The 18,226-nt window shown below is 36.8% G+C and overlaps 1 protein-coding gene across 1 annotated transcript; it reads left to right on the top strand.

The window, feature by feature from the left end:
• Positions 1-560: 560 nt before the first annotated feature.
• Positions 561-17,171, top strand: LOC145265369 (glutathione S-transferase-like). Its single transcript, XM_080121153.1, has 5 exons — positions 561-1,003; positions 7,485-7,577; positions 11,003-11,115; positions 14,677-14,784; positions 16,909-17,171. The coding sequence occupies exons 1-5, from the start codon at positions 871-873 to the stop codon at positions 17,071-17,073; spliced, it is 612 nt and encodes a 203-aa protein (XP_079977279.1). The 5' UTR covers positions 561-870; the 3' UTR covers positions 17,074-17,171.
• The last annotated feature ends 1,055 nt before the right edge of the window (positions 17,172-18,226 follow it).

The following is an 18,226-nucleotide window of genomic DNA, read 5'->3' on the forward strand; positions in this document are numbered from 1 at the left end:
TGAAAGGTATTCAGACAGTAGCAAGCTTTTTAATCAGTTTTGAGCGAAATTTTGGCTGAGAAGGGGTCAAAGTTGAAAGAGTTTACCTTTTCAAACTCTACCAAACTCCTAGTAGCCATTACTTATATTCCTTACTTTGAGGTAAATTTTCCTGTGAAATTTACCTTAATCTCTGCCCTTATTTATTTATTTTTTTATATTCCAGTTTAACCCCAAACAAGCCACAGTGCCACTTTAATGTAGGGGGCTACTATCGGGGACATAAGGTGAACGGATACCATGTAGGGAGTTGAGCAGTGAGATGTCCGTCCACATTACACTTGAACTTCTGCATGTCAGGTATACCTGGCCTTGAGTTAGAGGATCCATCCGTTGGTAGTTAGCGCGAAACATATTTTACGGTCATTTTTAGTGGATAAACGCCTACAGCTTGTCAAATCTTGAAATTCTGGTTATGGCTTGACAAAAATCAATGAATACAAAAATAAATCGAAACTACAAAAAAAAAAGATTAAATAAAAGTAAATAAAAAACTGCACATTCATGCTTGTGTGAATCTCATTCAAAAAGATGGTGGTAGGAGGTGAATTTTCTAGGGACTAAATAGGAGGGTTTTGATAAAAAGGACGTCTTACCCACTCCCTCTATTGTTTTATTTTTTATCGGATCTCTCTCTCTCTCTCTCTCTCTCTCTCTCTCTCTCTCTCTCCACACACGTACCCGACCCGTTAGGGCTACGTGACTGACACCCCTCCACATATATATAGAAACCAAAGCAGTATCAGACCAATTTGTCGCTGAGTGTCGCCGTTAGCTGTCGTAGACCCACCCAGTAAGATAGTGTAACATATCTGTCATCGCAAGAAAAAGATGCCGAAATACGCTTTGCATTATTTTGCGTCCAAGGGCCGTGCGGAACTCTGCCGTGTTTTGTTGGCAGCCCACGGTGAAGACTTTAATGACGTTAGAACCGAGTTTGCGGATTGGCCGAACAAAAAAAGCAGTAAGTGAAAACATTTTCATTCATATAGAAGACATCTGACCCGTTGGGTCAGAGTCGCTAGCATTCATAAACTGTGAGACATATCGTGTTAAGACGTTTTTCTTGCATAACTAAAAATAATAAACCTCTTGGCGGACCTTTACGAGAATGTCCAACTCCTAAAAATGCGTGTTTTACACATTTTTTTTAAACATTTTTTTTACGATTATCATTGATTGCAAACTTAAGTATCATATTAGAAAAAAAAAAAAATTGAAACAAGAATTTAAGAAGGGGGTTCAGTTTCACCTTACATCGCCCTACTTCATTACTACGTGATTTACTGTCCATTTCTGCATCTAAGAGAAGGAAAACTCTGATCTACAACCGGAGGTCTACTCTCTGCTTTGTCCATGGCAATCAATTGCACCGGCTGAGATCAGCAGTTATTGCAACTTGTGCGGATGGTTCTACACAAAGGTTTCACCATTATAAACAACTTATCTGTCTGGATTTCGGACAAATTTGTTTGGTAATTTTTTTTTTTAACTTTCTTTCCACCTTAACACTCCCATTTAAACAACTTTTATGGGTTTTAAGGCATGCTGAAAACGAATATCGGATTTAAATTTTGCGTAGACAAGTACTTTTCTTGATATGAAGAAATATTTTTCTAATGTATTACTTTATAAATGTCAATAGCGTTCGCCATTCTTAACATAGGGAGGAGGGCGTGTTTTGTGACACGCATGAGAAGAAACATAGCCACCAGAAAAAACATAATAGGTTACATGTGATAATAATGGCCTTAATATCAAGAAAAATATTTTTCTGTGCAAAATTTGAATATGATATTCGTTTACAGCATATTCAAAAACCTATAATAGTTGTCATTTTAAAGGTGAGTGTGAAGATGAAAAGAAAAAAAAATACTATTAGTCTTTTTGTGTGAAACTTATACATCGAAATCAACGAGAGAGTCCATATACGCATATTGATCTTTATTAAAGACTGGGAGGGTAGTATTATCTGTAATAATAATAATAATAATAATAATAATAATAATAATAATAATAATGCGCTAAGGCAGCCATTCTCAACTTTTCCTCCATCGTTGACTCCCTCGGCTTTATGTACATTTACCGCTCTTTTTTTTTACGTGGGCTTCAACACTTATCAAGGCCCGAAGGCCACTCGTGGATAAGTATTAATGAATGTAAAGTGTTAGTGTAGTAATCGTTGATAGTGTAAACTGGGTGGAATCTGATTATTTATGGGGACGGCTCAACAAGAACTTTTTTGCATTAGATTTGAAGGAAGCAGGCCAGCGGAACAGTGTTCCACAGGCGAGCAATTCGGGGAAAGAAGCGTTGTTTATGGAATCTGCGTTTAGATTTAGGCACTGATAGAGAGTGGGAGAAATCGTTTGTAATGGTTGTAGCCAGTCAAGTGCTATTTTATGAAAACTTTTAAAGATAAGAGAATCACCTACTAGGTTTCGAAGCTTGTTTTGAACTCTATCGAGACAGGATAGGACGAGCCGAGCAGTTCCTCTCCATATGTGGCAACAGTACTCCATTTTTGGACGTACTTGGCTCTTATACAGATGAAGGGTTTCATTTGTTTTTTTTAATTCGTAGTCATCATGAGCGACGTTTTTTATGACTGGTTTCCATAGCAACCACGTCGCTTCAACGACTAGTGTTGCTGCTAATTCACTGTTGTCGCGAAAAGAGAAGTATCAAGTGAAACAGATAGAATGAAAGAATGAAAGGGGGATAATTGGGGGATTTTATTGAAAGCAGACGAGTGCCGTACATTGTTATTACATATGTGTATGTTACGTTTATGAGGGCAAAAAAGTAAGACTGAAATTAGACAAAGAACGAGTGAAATTTTTTGGAAGCCTGGAAAAATCATGGATTACAAAAGAAAAATGTGAACATGAAAAGTAATATGGTTAAGCTTTCACATGGAAAAAGTAAAGGACTTGTTCTAAAAACTGGCAAAAAAAAAGGATATTCTAGTAAAAAAATATTTTTTTAAATTATAACTTAAAATATTGCAGCATTAAGAATTGGTTATATAATGTGTATGTATGTATACCTTTTTATTGTTTAAGACTTTGGGTTTTGTATGACAATAATATTATGCATTTGTATCACAAAAATAAAGAAAATCAAACCTTTTCTAAATAGAAAATTATAGAGTTCATTTGTATTGCATTTCTTACACATGACACTAGGTACTGCCAAACGAATATCAAGAACAAAGCATATAATTCTATGACGTCAGGCTTGTGGTAACTCTACGAAGTATGGATCAGCAAAAGCGACTTAACGATTTTTTAAAACCGTTTTTATTTTCTTCAAACTACAATTAATAATTCATCTTTGTTATAGTTTTGTTGGGTTTAAGATTTACACAGTTTAATAATTAATACTGTTATAACATTTCTATATTAAATATGAAATACGGTTTTACAGAATATGTACGATTGTTCATTTGGTTAATTACCGGTTTCCATACTTTATTTTGTAAAAAGATACAAACTAGAGATCGTAGTCATCTACAAAAAGCTTATTTTTGTGCAATATTTTTTCAATCGGTTTTAAACTGGCGATAAAATAGCTGGCAAGAGTCATGTTTATATTATAACTTAATATTGAAAAAAAAATTAAACGCCATTAATTAACAATTTATGTTGTAACGGAACATTTTGAAATAATGGAATTTCAATTGTTTTAATCTTTTAAAAATCAATTAATTTTTTAGTAAGTTTCGTTCTCTTAGTAATTCAACTTAAATTAACAATATTAAATTTAGATTATTTTTTTAATTCTTCTAGGTAAGTTTTTGTTCAATATATATTTAAATTTTTAAAAAATAAATATTTTTTACTTATTTGAACTCTTATGTTTCATAATAAATAGAAATTTCGATTAATTTAAATATATTTTATTCAAATTTCGAAAAATAAATATTGGTGTGACGCAATAAAAATATTTCCCCTCATATATTTTACGGAAACTGCACTTTATATGTAACTAACCTGTGTGCCCGGCGTTGCCTGGGTGTTTTTTTTAGGGGGGAGGGGGTTACAAACAAAATCAAAAACGGTAGCAGGCAGGCAGGCTCGAACCCGTACCGCGAAGGAGGAAAAGAACGTAAAAAAAACAAAACGTGACGTATTTGCTGTTGCGTCTATCGCCAAACCAGAAGTAGCGAGGGTTTAAATTAAGGCTAGTCGATCGAAAAGAGGGGATGACTTTCAAAAATACCGGTGAAAAGAAAAGCGACCTCTCCTTGTAGAAAAGTGCCTAGTTGAAGGTGAAAGAATTAATGTTTTTAGCCATTTTTTCTATATTTGTCGTCTGAAGGGCCGAGCTTTCAAACAATACAGATCTCGTTAAAATCCGTCGCCTCTGTCGAAAGTTTTAGGCATACATACATACATATATACATACATACATACATACATTTAAGCAGACAGGTGAGATTTATATTATAGCTTTCATTCTAAAATGGACGAGTATCGAAAATTTCACGAGACATCTCATGCTTCTCACATTACATGTAGCCATCAACAGTTTAAAACAGTGTCTCACACGGGCTAAAGTCCTCGGGAGTCCTCACTCGACTAACCGAGCCTGCCTGAAAGCAGTTCGGACGTAATCCCCCGTCCAAGTGAAACGTTATCTTTAGTGCCCTATAAAATAAAGAGTGAACTTCGCATCTAACAGCCAGCTGTTTCAGCGACAGGCGCTCTTCGCCCACCAGCTTCTGGTTCGGGAACGACCTCCTCCACCATGCTCCACAAGGCCCTGGTTCGGTTGTCCCTCCGTCCTCTCACAAAAATGGTCAGCATCGAGGCGTCCATAAACTTTGTAGAGTCCATCATGCTATCTCCCCAGGCATGAACGAAGTTTCTTAGTTTGTTGTAAGACACCTTCTGCTCGCTCTTAAAGTCTGGGTAGTTTTGCAGAGGGTCTTTCTCATACAACTTGTAACCCGGCAGGTACAGGGGTTTCTTTGTCCATTCCGTACGGCCTGGAGGGGTGGGTTTAGGTCTCTCCGGCTCTGTTTTTTTTTTTGTTTGTTTGTTTTTTTTTTGTTGTCTGGAGGGCTATCCTTGGAAAGCGTTAGTGAAGAGTCTTGCGTGGTTATAGTAAGGGATGGGATGGCCTTCTCAGCTTCTGAGGTGTTCGGGGGCTGAGGTTTTTTTCTCCTTGGAAATCTCTATTGAGTCTTCCGGTAGGGGTGAGCTGGGTGCTGCCTCTCTGCTCTTCTTATGTTTCTTCCTCTCCCTCTTGTATTTTTTCTCAACCTGAGCCGAGATGTCGGATTTTACCTCCTCCTCAGACACTGTCCCTTCTTCTGACTCGGTTGAGGAATCTGGAAGCTTTTGCTTGCCCTTATTGGAAGGTGTTACTGTGGTATCTTCCATAATTGTGTGCTCTCTAGTGCCGGGAGACTCTTGCCGCTGCTACTGCAGCAGCTGATGTTGCTGATTCTTCTGGCGTTGCTGCTGCTTTTCTTGCTGCTGCTGCTGCTGCTGCTGCTCTTGCTCTAACTGCTGCTGCTGTTGCTGCTGCTGTTGCTGCTACTACTGATGGAGATGTCGCTGGTGCCCTTGCTGCTTCTGTTCCTGCTACTTCCTCTACTGATGTGGCTGCTCTTTCTGCTGCTGCAGTTCTCGCTGCTGCTGCTGCTGCTTATGCTGTTGCTGCTGATGCTGCCTTTGCTTTTGCTGCTGCTCTTGTTGCTGCTGCTCTTGTTGCAGCTGCGGCTGTCATTGTTACCGCTGCTTGTGGCTGAGACGAGCGCATTCTTCTGTTTACGCTCCGCCACCAAACTATACTGATCTTTGTTCTCCTCGCTTGGGTTTTTTGATTCTCGGGCTGGAATCGGCGATTCTTTCACGTCAGTGTTGGTTGTCGCTACCCCCGCTCCTTACGCTGTGTGGCGCTGGTTGGCTTGAAACCGCTTTTTATTGGGGAGTTCTTCGCCATGTGGCTCTGTTTTTGACAGACCCAACAATGAGGGCGTCGACCTTCAACAACCATCGTCATATTGGACTCCTTGAAAGTTATGGCTGCTGGTTTGCCTAGGAAGCTCTCCCTCTTCTCAACTGTGTAGCTGCCCAGGCGGACACCATTTTCAGATCTACCTGTTTCACATCCACGAACTTGCTGAGGATGGCTCCTAGAAGTTCTGTGTGTAGGTCGGATGGAGCATTGAAAAGTTGTACCCGGGTCCTCTGTCTACCCTGGTACTCTGTAGCAGCTTGATACTCCTGCATTTAAGCTTCCTGCATGAGAGTCTCTCAACGTCGTCTTTGTTGGGGAGCAATGTATGTCCTACATTGCAAATCTCCTCTGATTTATATACTTGATAGGTACATTCAGCTTTTGGAGGAGCTCCCTCATCTCCTTTTTCCGACATCTGAGACGGTTTTCCTGGAGGTCGGAGGTGATGAAGGAGAGGACCTTGTTCTCTATTGTTTCCCAGTCCCCTCAATGTATTGCTCGTACTTAATCAAGTGCAGGCCTCTGTATTCTTGAGGGGACACTTGTTTCTCTGCGGTCTTCCCCCACACAGACACAGGGAGAAGCAACGTAATTTTGGGTTCCCTCTCGCTACCACCTCCTCATCGTCGGAGGAGTTTTCAATCCTTCTATTAATCCGCTGCTTGTTGAGCACAGGGACGTCTGTTTTATTAATCTGCTTCTGCTGAGATTCTTGCTGCTGCTGCGTCTGCTGCTGCGTCTGCTGCTGCGTCTGCTGCAGCTGTGCCTGCTGCTGTAGCGTCTGCTGCTTGGGTTGCTGCTGTGGATTCTGCTGCATCTGCTGCTATGGTTGTTGCTTCAGCTTCTGCGTCTGCTGCTGCATTTGGTGCTGCAGCTGCTGCCTCTGCTGCTGGGGTTGATGCTGTGGCTGCTGCACCTGTGGTTGGCTGTGTTTGTTGTTGCGGTTGTTGTTTCTGCCTCTGCTGCTGCTCCTGTTGAGCTGGTGGTGACATTGCAGCGGTAGGAGTTGTGTTTTTTTCCGCTTTCAGCTTACCACCGTGCTCTACCCCTCATTGGCCTCCCCTTAGGGTTTGGTTGTCGACGGGGTTAGTGTTGGTGGGGGGTCTGCAGCTTTAGTGGCTTATGGCAAGGCAGCTGGAGTCGCTAGCCGGCTGTCGGCTAAATTTTAGGGAAAATTCCTGGTCATATGCCCCTGTTTCTAGCAAAACTAGCAGTGCAGACGGCGGCTTTCCACCAGCTCAGCCAGAATTTCCTGAAAACCTTTCATAGCAACCACGTAGTCCACCGTTACGAGATCTTATAAGGTCCATCTGTTCTACTTCTCCAAACTTGCTGAGGTAGGCGCCCAGGTATTCGACGTCCTCCATCCCTGTTTCCACGTATTTTATGAAATGCTTTCTATAACAATTGACTTAACTGTGATTTCTTTCTAAACCAACATTTTTGTTTGTTTTTTGTTTTTTTACGTATAGCTATGCGCGGTTTGGCAATGCCTGTGCTTGAAGTCGATGGAGTCCAATTGTCGCAGAGTATGGCGATCGCCCGCTATTTAGCCCGAGAATTCTGTAAGTAGTTTTTCAATTCTTTACAATTTTGTTGTTGATGAATTAAAGACTGAATATGATTCGTTTCTTTCCTTAAAGGGCCGAAAATAAAAATAAAATTACTTAAATATAATCAGCTAAATATGTATGGATATAAATTTGTGAAATTCTTAGTAGATTTTTTTTTCTTGTTAGAAGTTTGAATTGAATTTGAATTTTAAATTGAAATACGTATGAAACATGTTTGGAAACCAAATTACAACGCAATATTATGAAAATAAACAAGTATTTACTTGGGCTATCATTCTCAACTTCTAGTTATTGTTTTCACGACATTTTGGCCAACTATTCCTCAGGCCTTCGTCAGGTTAACCGCAACGGGTTAGGAATGATAGAGATACGGAATATCTATGATTCCAAGTGAGTTTTGTCTGGAGGTAGCAGTTTCAATCCCACCCAAAGTCGGTCAGCGGATTAATTGACCAAACCGTGGTGAGATAACAACTACTGAAAGCAGTAATTGTTGTGGATGTAGTTGGAGAATTCGACATTCCTATCCTGTTGCGGTTAACCTGGCGAAGGCCAGAGTAATGATTGGCCGAAACGTCGTGAAAACAATAACTAGAAGATGAGAATAATAGTCCAAATGATTAAATAAAATAAACTCAGATAGGACTTTGGTAAAGATTTTTGCACACACACACACACACACACACTGACAAGGTCTTTTTAATACACACACAATGCTCAGAAGATAGTTGATTTACCTCTACCAAGATCAACTGTATTTCTTTTTCAATTTAGATCCTTTAGTCGCTATTTTTACATACTATAAAATAAATCGAAAGTGTGCTACGTCTAAATATCCTATATATAAAATTTCAACTCTGTAACCCAAATACTCAGAGATTGTGGATTTATAAGACCTTAAAATCCAACATTGATTGCCCTTTGAGGCCCTTGGTGCAGTGGATAGAGATACGGAATATCTATGATTCCAAGTGAGTATTGTCAGGAGGTAGCGGTTTCAATTCCACTCAAAGTCGGTCAGAGGATCAGTTGATTTTAAATTGAAATACGTATGAAATATGTTTGGAAACCAAATTACAACGCAATAAGATAACAACTATTGAAAGCAGTAATTGTTGTGGATGTAGTTGGAGAATTCGACATTCCTATCCTGTTGCGGTTAACCTGACGAAGGCCAGAGGAATAGTTGGCCGAAACGTCGTGAAAACAACAACTAGAAGATGAGAATAATAGTCCAAATAATTAAATAAAATAAATTATACAAATTTACTCAACTCCAAAATAATTCCAAAATTAATTCAAGAAGTTTTTACTTGTTTAAAACAAGTATATTTCGGAGTTATACTCCTTTGTTATGTGTGGTATTGTTTTCGAAATGCTGGAAGAATGGGTTTGGCAACGCGATTTGAAATTCAGGGTAGTATTTTCCATGTAAGAAGCGTTGATTGAATTTGTATTTTAAATTGAAATACGTATGAAATACGTTTGAATGCCGAATTACAACGCAATATTATGAAAATAAACAAGTATTTACAATAATTATATTTCGGAGTTATACAGCTTCGTTGTTATGTGTGGTATTGTTTTCGAAATGCCGGAAGAATGGGTTTGGCAACGCGATTTGAAACTCAGGGTAGTATTTTCCATGTTAGAAGCGTTGATTGAATTTGTATTTTAAATTGAAATACGTATGAAATACGTTTGAAAGCCGAATTACAACGCAATATTATGAAAATAAACAAGTATTTACAATAATTACATTTCGGAGTTATACACCTTCGTTGTTATGTGTGGTATTGTTTTCGAAATGCCGGAAGAGTGAGTTTGGCAACGCAATTTGAAATTCTGAGTAGTATTTTCCGTATTACTCTGAATTTCAAATCTTGTTGCCAAACTCATTCTTCCGGCGTTTCAAAAATAACACCACAGATAACATCAGGTGACTCTTGATTAACTTTTTTTCTCCTTCAACTTAACATTATGGCGAGGAAAAAATATAACATTCTGACGTAGGACTATGACTCCGAAATATATTCACCTTAAACAGGTATATACATGTTTATTTTCATAATATTGCGCTGCAATTCGGCTTTCAAACGTATTTCATACATATTTCATATGTATTTCAATTTAAAATAAATTTGTGAATTTAAATATTTTTTTAATTGATTCACCGGACTACCGTTTCCGTCTTGTGTATTATTCACCCAACGTTTCCGCCGACCTTCTTCAGGTTGATTTTGTCGAACTTGGGGATCTTTCTGCCGAATTTGCTGAGATAAAGCAACGCCTAAAATAAAAAGCATGACTTATTAATTCGACACTGGTTAATGGAAACATTAACACGTAGAAGGGAATTGGCTATGTAGCTAGACTAAACACCACGTGCATGTATCAAAAATAGTATTATTGTACTTATTATTTATTTAAATATGTTTGTAATGATTTTGTTGCGGCATGTGTTGAGAACACATCATTTAGCAACACTTACTAAGGCTTGCGTGTCTATGTATATTATCGTTTTCGATTGGAAACCAGATCAAGTTTCCGAACAGATTATTCCCATTCCAATCAAATCTCTCAGGACTGCCCAGTTCATTTTAGTCTTTCTGTAACAAAGCACGGATAGCTATATGCAAATGCATGCGAAATGATGCCACTGGTAAAGAAAAAAATATAAAAAGAAGAAAGAGGGTGATCACGGGAGAGACGGAAATAACGTTCGAGATCACGTAAGAGACGTGAATGACACTCGAGAAGAAGATCACATGGGTGAGGTCACAGCCGTAATAATGAGGAAATAAATGTCGTTATTACAAAGAAAAAGCGAGTTGAAGTTCTTTTTTATTCTTTGTATACTATGCGATTGAGGCTATAACGTGTTGGTTCCCGGACAATGTTACATTTCTCTCCATTTTCCATCGAGTGTACTTCGGAGCACTTGGTTGGCAATTCTCTCTGGAACCAATCTTAGGATATATCCGAATCAGCCTAGACGTCGTTTGCAGATTGTTGACGCTACGACCTGTTAGTGTGATATTTGACTTTTTAGTAATTCGATGACCATTTGCATCTTCTAAAGCACTTGGAATCAAACGCATCTAATTTCTTCTCTTGGCTGATTTTGCGATACCAAGTTCCATGTAGCAGTGTTAACAAGACGTTGCTGTTATAAAATCTTAATTTAGCGTAGTTGTTTGTGTTTTTCCTGTTTTGCAGAGCTGCTTAAATGTTGTTGGGGTCTTAACAATCCTGCACTGCAACTTCTTATTCATACTGTCTCCCTTGCTTGTGGAGCTTTCTAAGCAGGTAAAGTTGTCAGCAATAACTATAGTTGGGAGTTCGAAGTTAGTCTAATCCGGAACTTCATTTAAAATCATTTTTTTTTTGTTTTATTTTTTTTTTTTTAATTTCAGGCCTGGCCGGTAAAACCTCATTCCAGATGGCTCAGGTTGATGAAATTACCGAGAGTTTACAAGATATTTTCATCGATCTGATAAAATTGAAATTTGCTTCAGAAGCTACAAAGGTACGTCATAATAATTATATATATATATATATATATATATATATATATATATATATATATATATATATATATATATATACATACATATACAAGCGCCCGACAATATTTTTCGGACACTTTAGTATTCGACTTTCCGAGAACCATAGACTGGCGAAATTCCTTCAATAGAATAGCATAAACATTATAAAGACAATACCTGATATAAAAATGGAAGAAAATCGATTATGTAAGGAAAATATTTAATTTTCATCATTTTTTACAAAACACACGCGACATTATTTTTCGGACATCGTTGAAAAACTGTTAATAGTCTGTAATATCACCTCTCTTATCAATCTCTCTTCATAATAATCAAACATGTGCACAAGGACATCTCTACGTGTTTCTATTAGTTGTTTTTGTTTGTTTGTTTGTTTGTTTTTTGCATCTAGTATTCGTTCCACTCTTTCAGGTCCATCATAGACAAGTTGCAGAAGCATTTCCAAAACATTTTCCATTAAATTTAGATCTGGGATTTTTGCAGGCCATTCATTTAGCCATCCATTCTTTCATGAGTTTTAACACATGGATGCTGCAATTGTCTTGCTGTAGAACGAAATCATTCCCCATCTCTCTTCTTTTCCTTGGTAGGGCTTTCTCGTCCAGCAACTGTTTGTAGCTTTCGCTATTCAGTCGTCCTTTCAGCCACTCCAACCATATATTTCCATTAGCAAAGATCATACCCCAAACCATAACTCCTCCTCCTCCCATCTGTCGTTTGTTCAGTACAAGAGGCTCACCCCTTTTCGACCAAGTACACCATCCATCGGGCCCATCAAACTTGAAACGCTTCTCATCAGTAAATATAACCTTCTTAAAGTCAACATGCTTTGTTAACCACCTTTTAGCACTCTCCAGTCTTGCTCCTTTGTGTTTCTTTGTTAGTGTATTTTTTTTCTTAGCTTTGCACACTTCAAACCAATCCTATACAGCGTTCTTTGTACTGTTCGGATGTTTACATCCAATTCACATTTCTCCTTCACTTTTCTTGCTGTAGCTTTTTCTCCAGATGCTAAAAGCCGTGTAACAGTTCTCTTCATTCTCCTTTCAGTCCTCTTGCCAATTGATCTTTTCCGACCTCTCTTCTTTTTCCGCTCGGAGTTTGTCTTCAGGATGTATTCGACCGTTGATTTCGACAGCTTAAAATCCATGGCGATCTTTATGGTACTGAGGCTATCTCCCTGCTTCTTCCGTGCCAAAAAAACGACTTCTTTTGAATGCATTTTACCTTATTAAACTTAATTGTTTTGCCTGTAGAATAGCACAGGTAATTGATTCTAATGATGACCGATAATAATAGAAATAGAATTTCGACAAAATAGAGAAATAAATAGGAAAAAACCGAGTTGTGTGTTCATCAACGTTTCACCTTATTTCATCCAGAGGAAGTTTCGAAATAAAGACGAAACGTTGATGAACACAAAACTCGGTTTGTTCCTTTTTATTTCTCTATACATATATATATATATGTATATATATATATATATATATATATATATATATATATATATATATATATGTACATACATACGTATATTCCATTTTTTTTTTTTTTTTTTAGTTTTCACACTTTTGCACTGATTTTCACCATTTATAAAGCCTGAATAAAACCAAAATACCTAAACATAAAGTTTTACATGTGTTCGAATACTCTATATATTAAGTCTCCTGACTGTAGACTAAAAACTGACACAGAAGCTTGGTTGGCAAAATTTTTTAAACAAATATACACATACATAAATATATATAGAAAGCCGTTTATGTTTACTATTTACTCAAATATTACGCAAGTATAAAGCATGTAGAATATCTGCATGAATATCATTATACGTAATTGATATATATATATATATATATATATATATATATGATGATTGATGATTGCAACGTCTTGTCAGACGAGTGCCACTCCCTCAGACATTTAAAATCCATGAGCCCAAATACCTGAGGGAGTATCTATACAAAGATGATGTTACAGAGTTTTAGCTTTGTACGACAGCTAAGTTTCTCTCTCGGTTCAAAATGTTGAGATCCAGCAACAAGCAAGAGCAAGATAGCCAGCAACAAATTAAACTGCAGACCAGCTTAATGCGGGTACTGGTCTCCCGCTTTGTTTTTTAAATCAGAGATTTGCTTCTCCTAGAAAGGTTGCCTTCACCACGGCTTACGAGAGCCCTCTCCACCCCAATACACATACACACACACACACACACACACACACGCGCGCGCGCACACACACACACAAATATACACTGTGCTAGTTGGCCGTTGACCCAGCAAAAGAGTTCATTCGCCCTTTGGAAAATATATATATATATACACACAAGCATACATACATATATATATATATATATATATATATATATATATATATATATATATATATATATATGCTAGTAGGCTGCCCGGCGTTCCCCGATTGTAAAATACGCATAAATATAATGTATACAGAAACTTAAACATGCATGCGAATATTATGTTTTTTTTTCTAAACAGCTCACTTGTAAGTAAAAAAAAAATACTCGAGCATATGTATGTATATATATATATATATATATATATATATATATATATATATATATATATATATATATATATTATAAGTTTTTATTTCAGTTTCGATTCAAGCTAATGCACCCAAGTCATATGGATATATATTTTTTTATTTTTGAAATCGCAATCTTATAATATATAAAAATCGATAGAACATTAACTCTATAATAATATATACGAAATCTGCAAGAATTAAAATATCATATTTAAGCGTACTTTACAGCCGGGCTTTCCCGTGCATTCATGCTAGCTTAGATAAATACTTTTGCAGTTTTAACAAAAGAACTACAATAATATCAGTGTCTCCATTTACACTGAACATTTACAGAATACTAACATCAGTATATTACATATGATTGGGTCCCCTATGGAATTTCCACAGGCCCCGCTTATTATTATTATTATTATTATTATTATTATTATTATTATTATTAGCTCACAAGGAGCTTTCACACAGGTTATCAATGATTTCTCCTTGAAAACAGCCTGGAAGCTGACTGACAACAAGTCTCCCCAGATTTCCAGCAGTCTTCACCTCTTTCGGTAGTATTTGCAAATAAATTTGCATTATCGCAACAGCTGCTTGCATTTGATTTCTCATTGGCAACGTCTATTAGCATTGTGGAATGTGAGTGGCAATAAGCCTCCCCAGGGTTCCAGTTCTCTTCGCACTTATCCAGCGTAAATCTGGTCAGCGCTTTCTCCTCGGTCTTTCCTTCCTCATTGACTCTACTTGGCTATTTGGTCTCAGTTTTTTTTTTTTTTTTTTTTTTTAGGGGGAAGAGTCAGTGATGTGGTAATGGAGGGGGATACAGAACTTATAGATATGCGGTTTCAATGTACTTGGTTTCATGTGGTGTTTCATGTCTGGTCCGCGCTCCTCCTTCTTCTTCTTCTCCTTCTTCTTCTTCTTCTTCTTCTTCTTTTTATTATTATTATTATTATTTATTTATTTTTTATTTTTTTCAGGATCAAATGGAAAAGAATTTCGAAAAAACTCATAGCAGACTTTTACCATTCCTGGAAGCAGTTTTGATTAGCAATGGCGGCGGCAATGGATTCTTTGTTGGAAATTCGGTAAGTGGATTCTGCCCGGATTTAAGGCTAGGATTAAAGCGTACTATCTGTTCTGTGTTGCATCAGCTGAAGAGATATCCTCCTACACTGATGAAATTTTTATTTTTGTTTTGATCAAGAAGAATTTTTTGGAGGAGCACCATACTACTACTACTACTACTACTACTACTACAAAATTGGTTGGTTTATTACGCTCCTTTCAGTAGTTCTCTCTTTTTGACTAGGTTCTCCTTCGAACATTTAAAACAAACATTACACAGAATATCTACACTGTTAAAGCATCTTCATCTTCTTTAATGTCTCCATCGTCTCCATTTTCATAAACTTCATCTTTATCATCTCCATCATTTTTTTTGGGGGGGGGCTTAATTCATCTTTCTTAAACATATAGAAAGGTCTTACCTGTCATTTCATAAAGATTTGCTCGGATGTTTGGAGGTGTGTGTTGAGCAAAAAAGAAAAAAAAAGTGGTAGTAGGCAGGCAGGCTCGGAACGAACGTGAAAAAAAACGTGATGTCTTTGCTGTTTCAGCCCTCGCTAAACCGGAAGTGACGTAGGTTGAAAATTAAGGCTAGACAATCAAGAAGAGGGGATGACTTTTGAAAATATCTGGGAAAAAAGCGACCCCTCCCTGTAGAAAGTGCCCAGTTGAGGGTGAAGGAATTATAGTTTTTAACAAATTTTTCGATATTTGTCGTCTGAATGATCGAGCTTCAAAACGATATCGATTTAGTGAAAATCCGTCGCCTCTGTCGAACGTTTTAGGCAGACATACATACATACATACATACAGTTAAACAGATAGGTGAGATTTATATTATAGACTAGCGGGGGTGCCCGGCGTTGCCTGAGTGTTTAGCTGGTGTAGTAAAAACCCCCGGGGAGGCTCAAGACAACAGTAGCTGGGGTACCCGGATGTGTGTAGCTGGTGTAGTAAGGAACCCCGAGAGGGTGTAAAAAAAGTGGTAATAGCGGGGCGGGGGAATCAAAACAACAGTAAACAGAGGTGTTAAAAAAGTGGTAGCAGATAGGCAAACTCGAACCCGTAACGCAAAGGAGGAGAAAAAAAAAACTGACGTCTTAGTCAGTTACAAGTAACTAAAGAGCTTTGTCGTCAGATGAAATAAAAGTAGTTTTTCATGTTCGAAATTATTTATTTACGATGATTTTATTTGTATTTCTATTGCAAGATGGAATTGTTTTAAAAAAAAAAAAAACAAATATGTCTTTTTAATCGTTCAATTTACATATTAAAAAATATATATATTTGGGTCCATTTTTTTTTACGACCTAACAGTAGTTTATCTGGCTTTCAAAAATAATTAAAATTTAACATTCCCGAGTGGGGGATCACTTTCCTTTATAAATTTAACGTAAAATGAGACCCCACTTCTTGACGACATGTCGATATATGTAATCGTTAGAAATTTTTTTTTTCAAGTTTGGCGGCGGGATAGGGCAGAAGAAGGAAGGAGTGGGGGCGGAGTAATAAGTTGCAAACATTAAAAAAAAATATGTAGAAATGCTTCAAAACGGGGGGGGGACTTTTAATTTTTTTTTTTTTTTAAAGATTTGCTTCGAAAATGTCTCACCGTTAAATATTACATAATCAGTTAATTGCCATTTCTTAATATTTTTAAGGTTGTTCCCCCCACACACACACAGACACAGACACATACACACACACACACACACATGCAGCATTTTTTCTCTTAAGTATATTCCATGAAATAAAATAATCGTTCTTTCGGCTATTAATTCTTTTTGATGCTTTCCAACTTCCGAATGAAGGTATTCACTTCTAGCAAGAACTGGCTCATGTAATCGCCATATTTGTTGTAAGTCCGAGTACTTTCCAATCCTTCTGGATTCATCGTCAGGGATGAATTAATCTAACTGGTTTTGAACAGTTTATATGACCCAATAAAAAAAATATGCACGTTATTAATAATAATTTTTTTAAATGTATATAAATTGTTCCAAACAATTAGATTAGATCCAAATCTTTTTTTTTTTTATAGTTTCTTTGTCCTCTTCAGATAAACAAAACCTAGAAATGATAGATCCAGATCTTTTTAATGGTTTTTAATATTTAATAATTTCGATTTTTTTTGTCTCCTCCAGATTACTATGGCTGACTTGCATTGTTTCGTAGCTTTGGAAACTCCTCTTCAGATGTACCCAGGTCTCTTAAAAGAGTGTCCAAAGTTGGTAGAACTTCGCCAAAGGGTTGCAGCATGTCCAAAGATTGCCAAATATCTGAAGAATCGCCCAGCCAGCGAGTTCTAAACGCCCATCTCAAGACATCTCTAAATTTAAGCTGCATTTTTGTCGCATTCCGTGTACAATTAAATTTACCAAAATGTTTAAATAAATTTTGAAAACTGTGTCGTTTTTCTTTTTTTATTATTTACCTAAAACCAGGAATTGTGCCATGAAAGCGTAATAGAGTACTGTGATAGGAGTCAGACATTGGTGCGAGTGATCAGAAAGGAGAGTTAAGCAGCAAGATGTTTGTTCACATTACATTTACAGTGTAAACAACTTTAAACCAGGTAATTATCTCTTTGCTTGCAAACTTGTATCTAATATCGCATTTATTAAGTATATTATGACGTGGTCGGCTTGCTTACGGCAAGCCAGACCCATAAGTTACGGATATAGCGAAAATTAACGCCGAATCAACCCTATTCGGTCAGGAATTGGAAATCAACGGGCTATAACTTTAGTTTTCTTTTTCTTTATTTTTTCTATACATTGGTCGGTAGGTATCTCCACTGCATTGTGTAAAACGTAAGCATTGTACACATTAATAGCAACGTCATCATTTAAAAAAATATTAACAGTTTATTTGAAGCTTCTTTTTAAATGGTAAAAAGTTAGGATGATAATACTCAATTATATTACAATTACATCGTGTTACATATAAGCGCGCATTGGAGGTATCTATTCGTGTATATATATATATATATATATATATATATATATATATATATATATATAAAATACATTTTAGTCATCGACATACAGTCCTGTTTCGTTGTTTCACAACTCATCAGTGCCGCTAGACTAACACCTATCCCAAGCCGAGGATCGAACCTATAACCGTCGTGATGAAAGTCGGCAGTTCTACCCCCTGACTACGGAAGCGGTGGCCGCAACTAATCTGTCTGAATGTCTATTTAAATAAACATCCGTCCGCCACTCGTAAAGTGCTCAAAATTTTGTTTGTAAACAAACCGCGAGCTTCGCATTTTTTCAGCTATATATATATATATATATATATATATATATATAATATTTTTTTGCATCGTCAACGTGTTCTAAAAACAGTTTCATCTGTTTATTCAAAGTTTTTAAATTTCTAATAATGCTTCCATATATATATATATATATATATATATATATATATATATATATATATATATATATATATATATAC

This window comes from Euprymna scolopes, chromosome 40 (assembly GCF_053919585.1).
Source record: "Euprymna scolopes isolate OS-2025 chromosome 40, ASM5391958v1, whole genome shotgun sequence".
NCBI lineage: Eukaryota > Metazoa > Mollusca > Cephalopoda > Sepiida > Sepiolidae > Euprymna > Euprymna scolopes.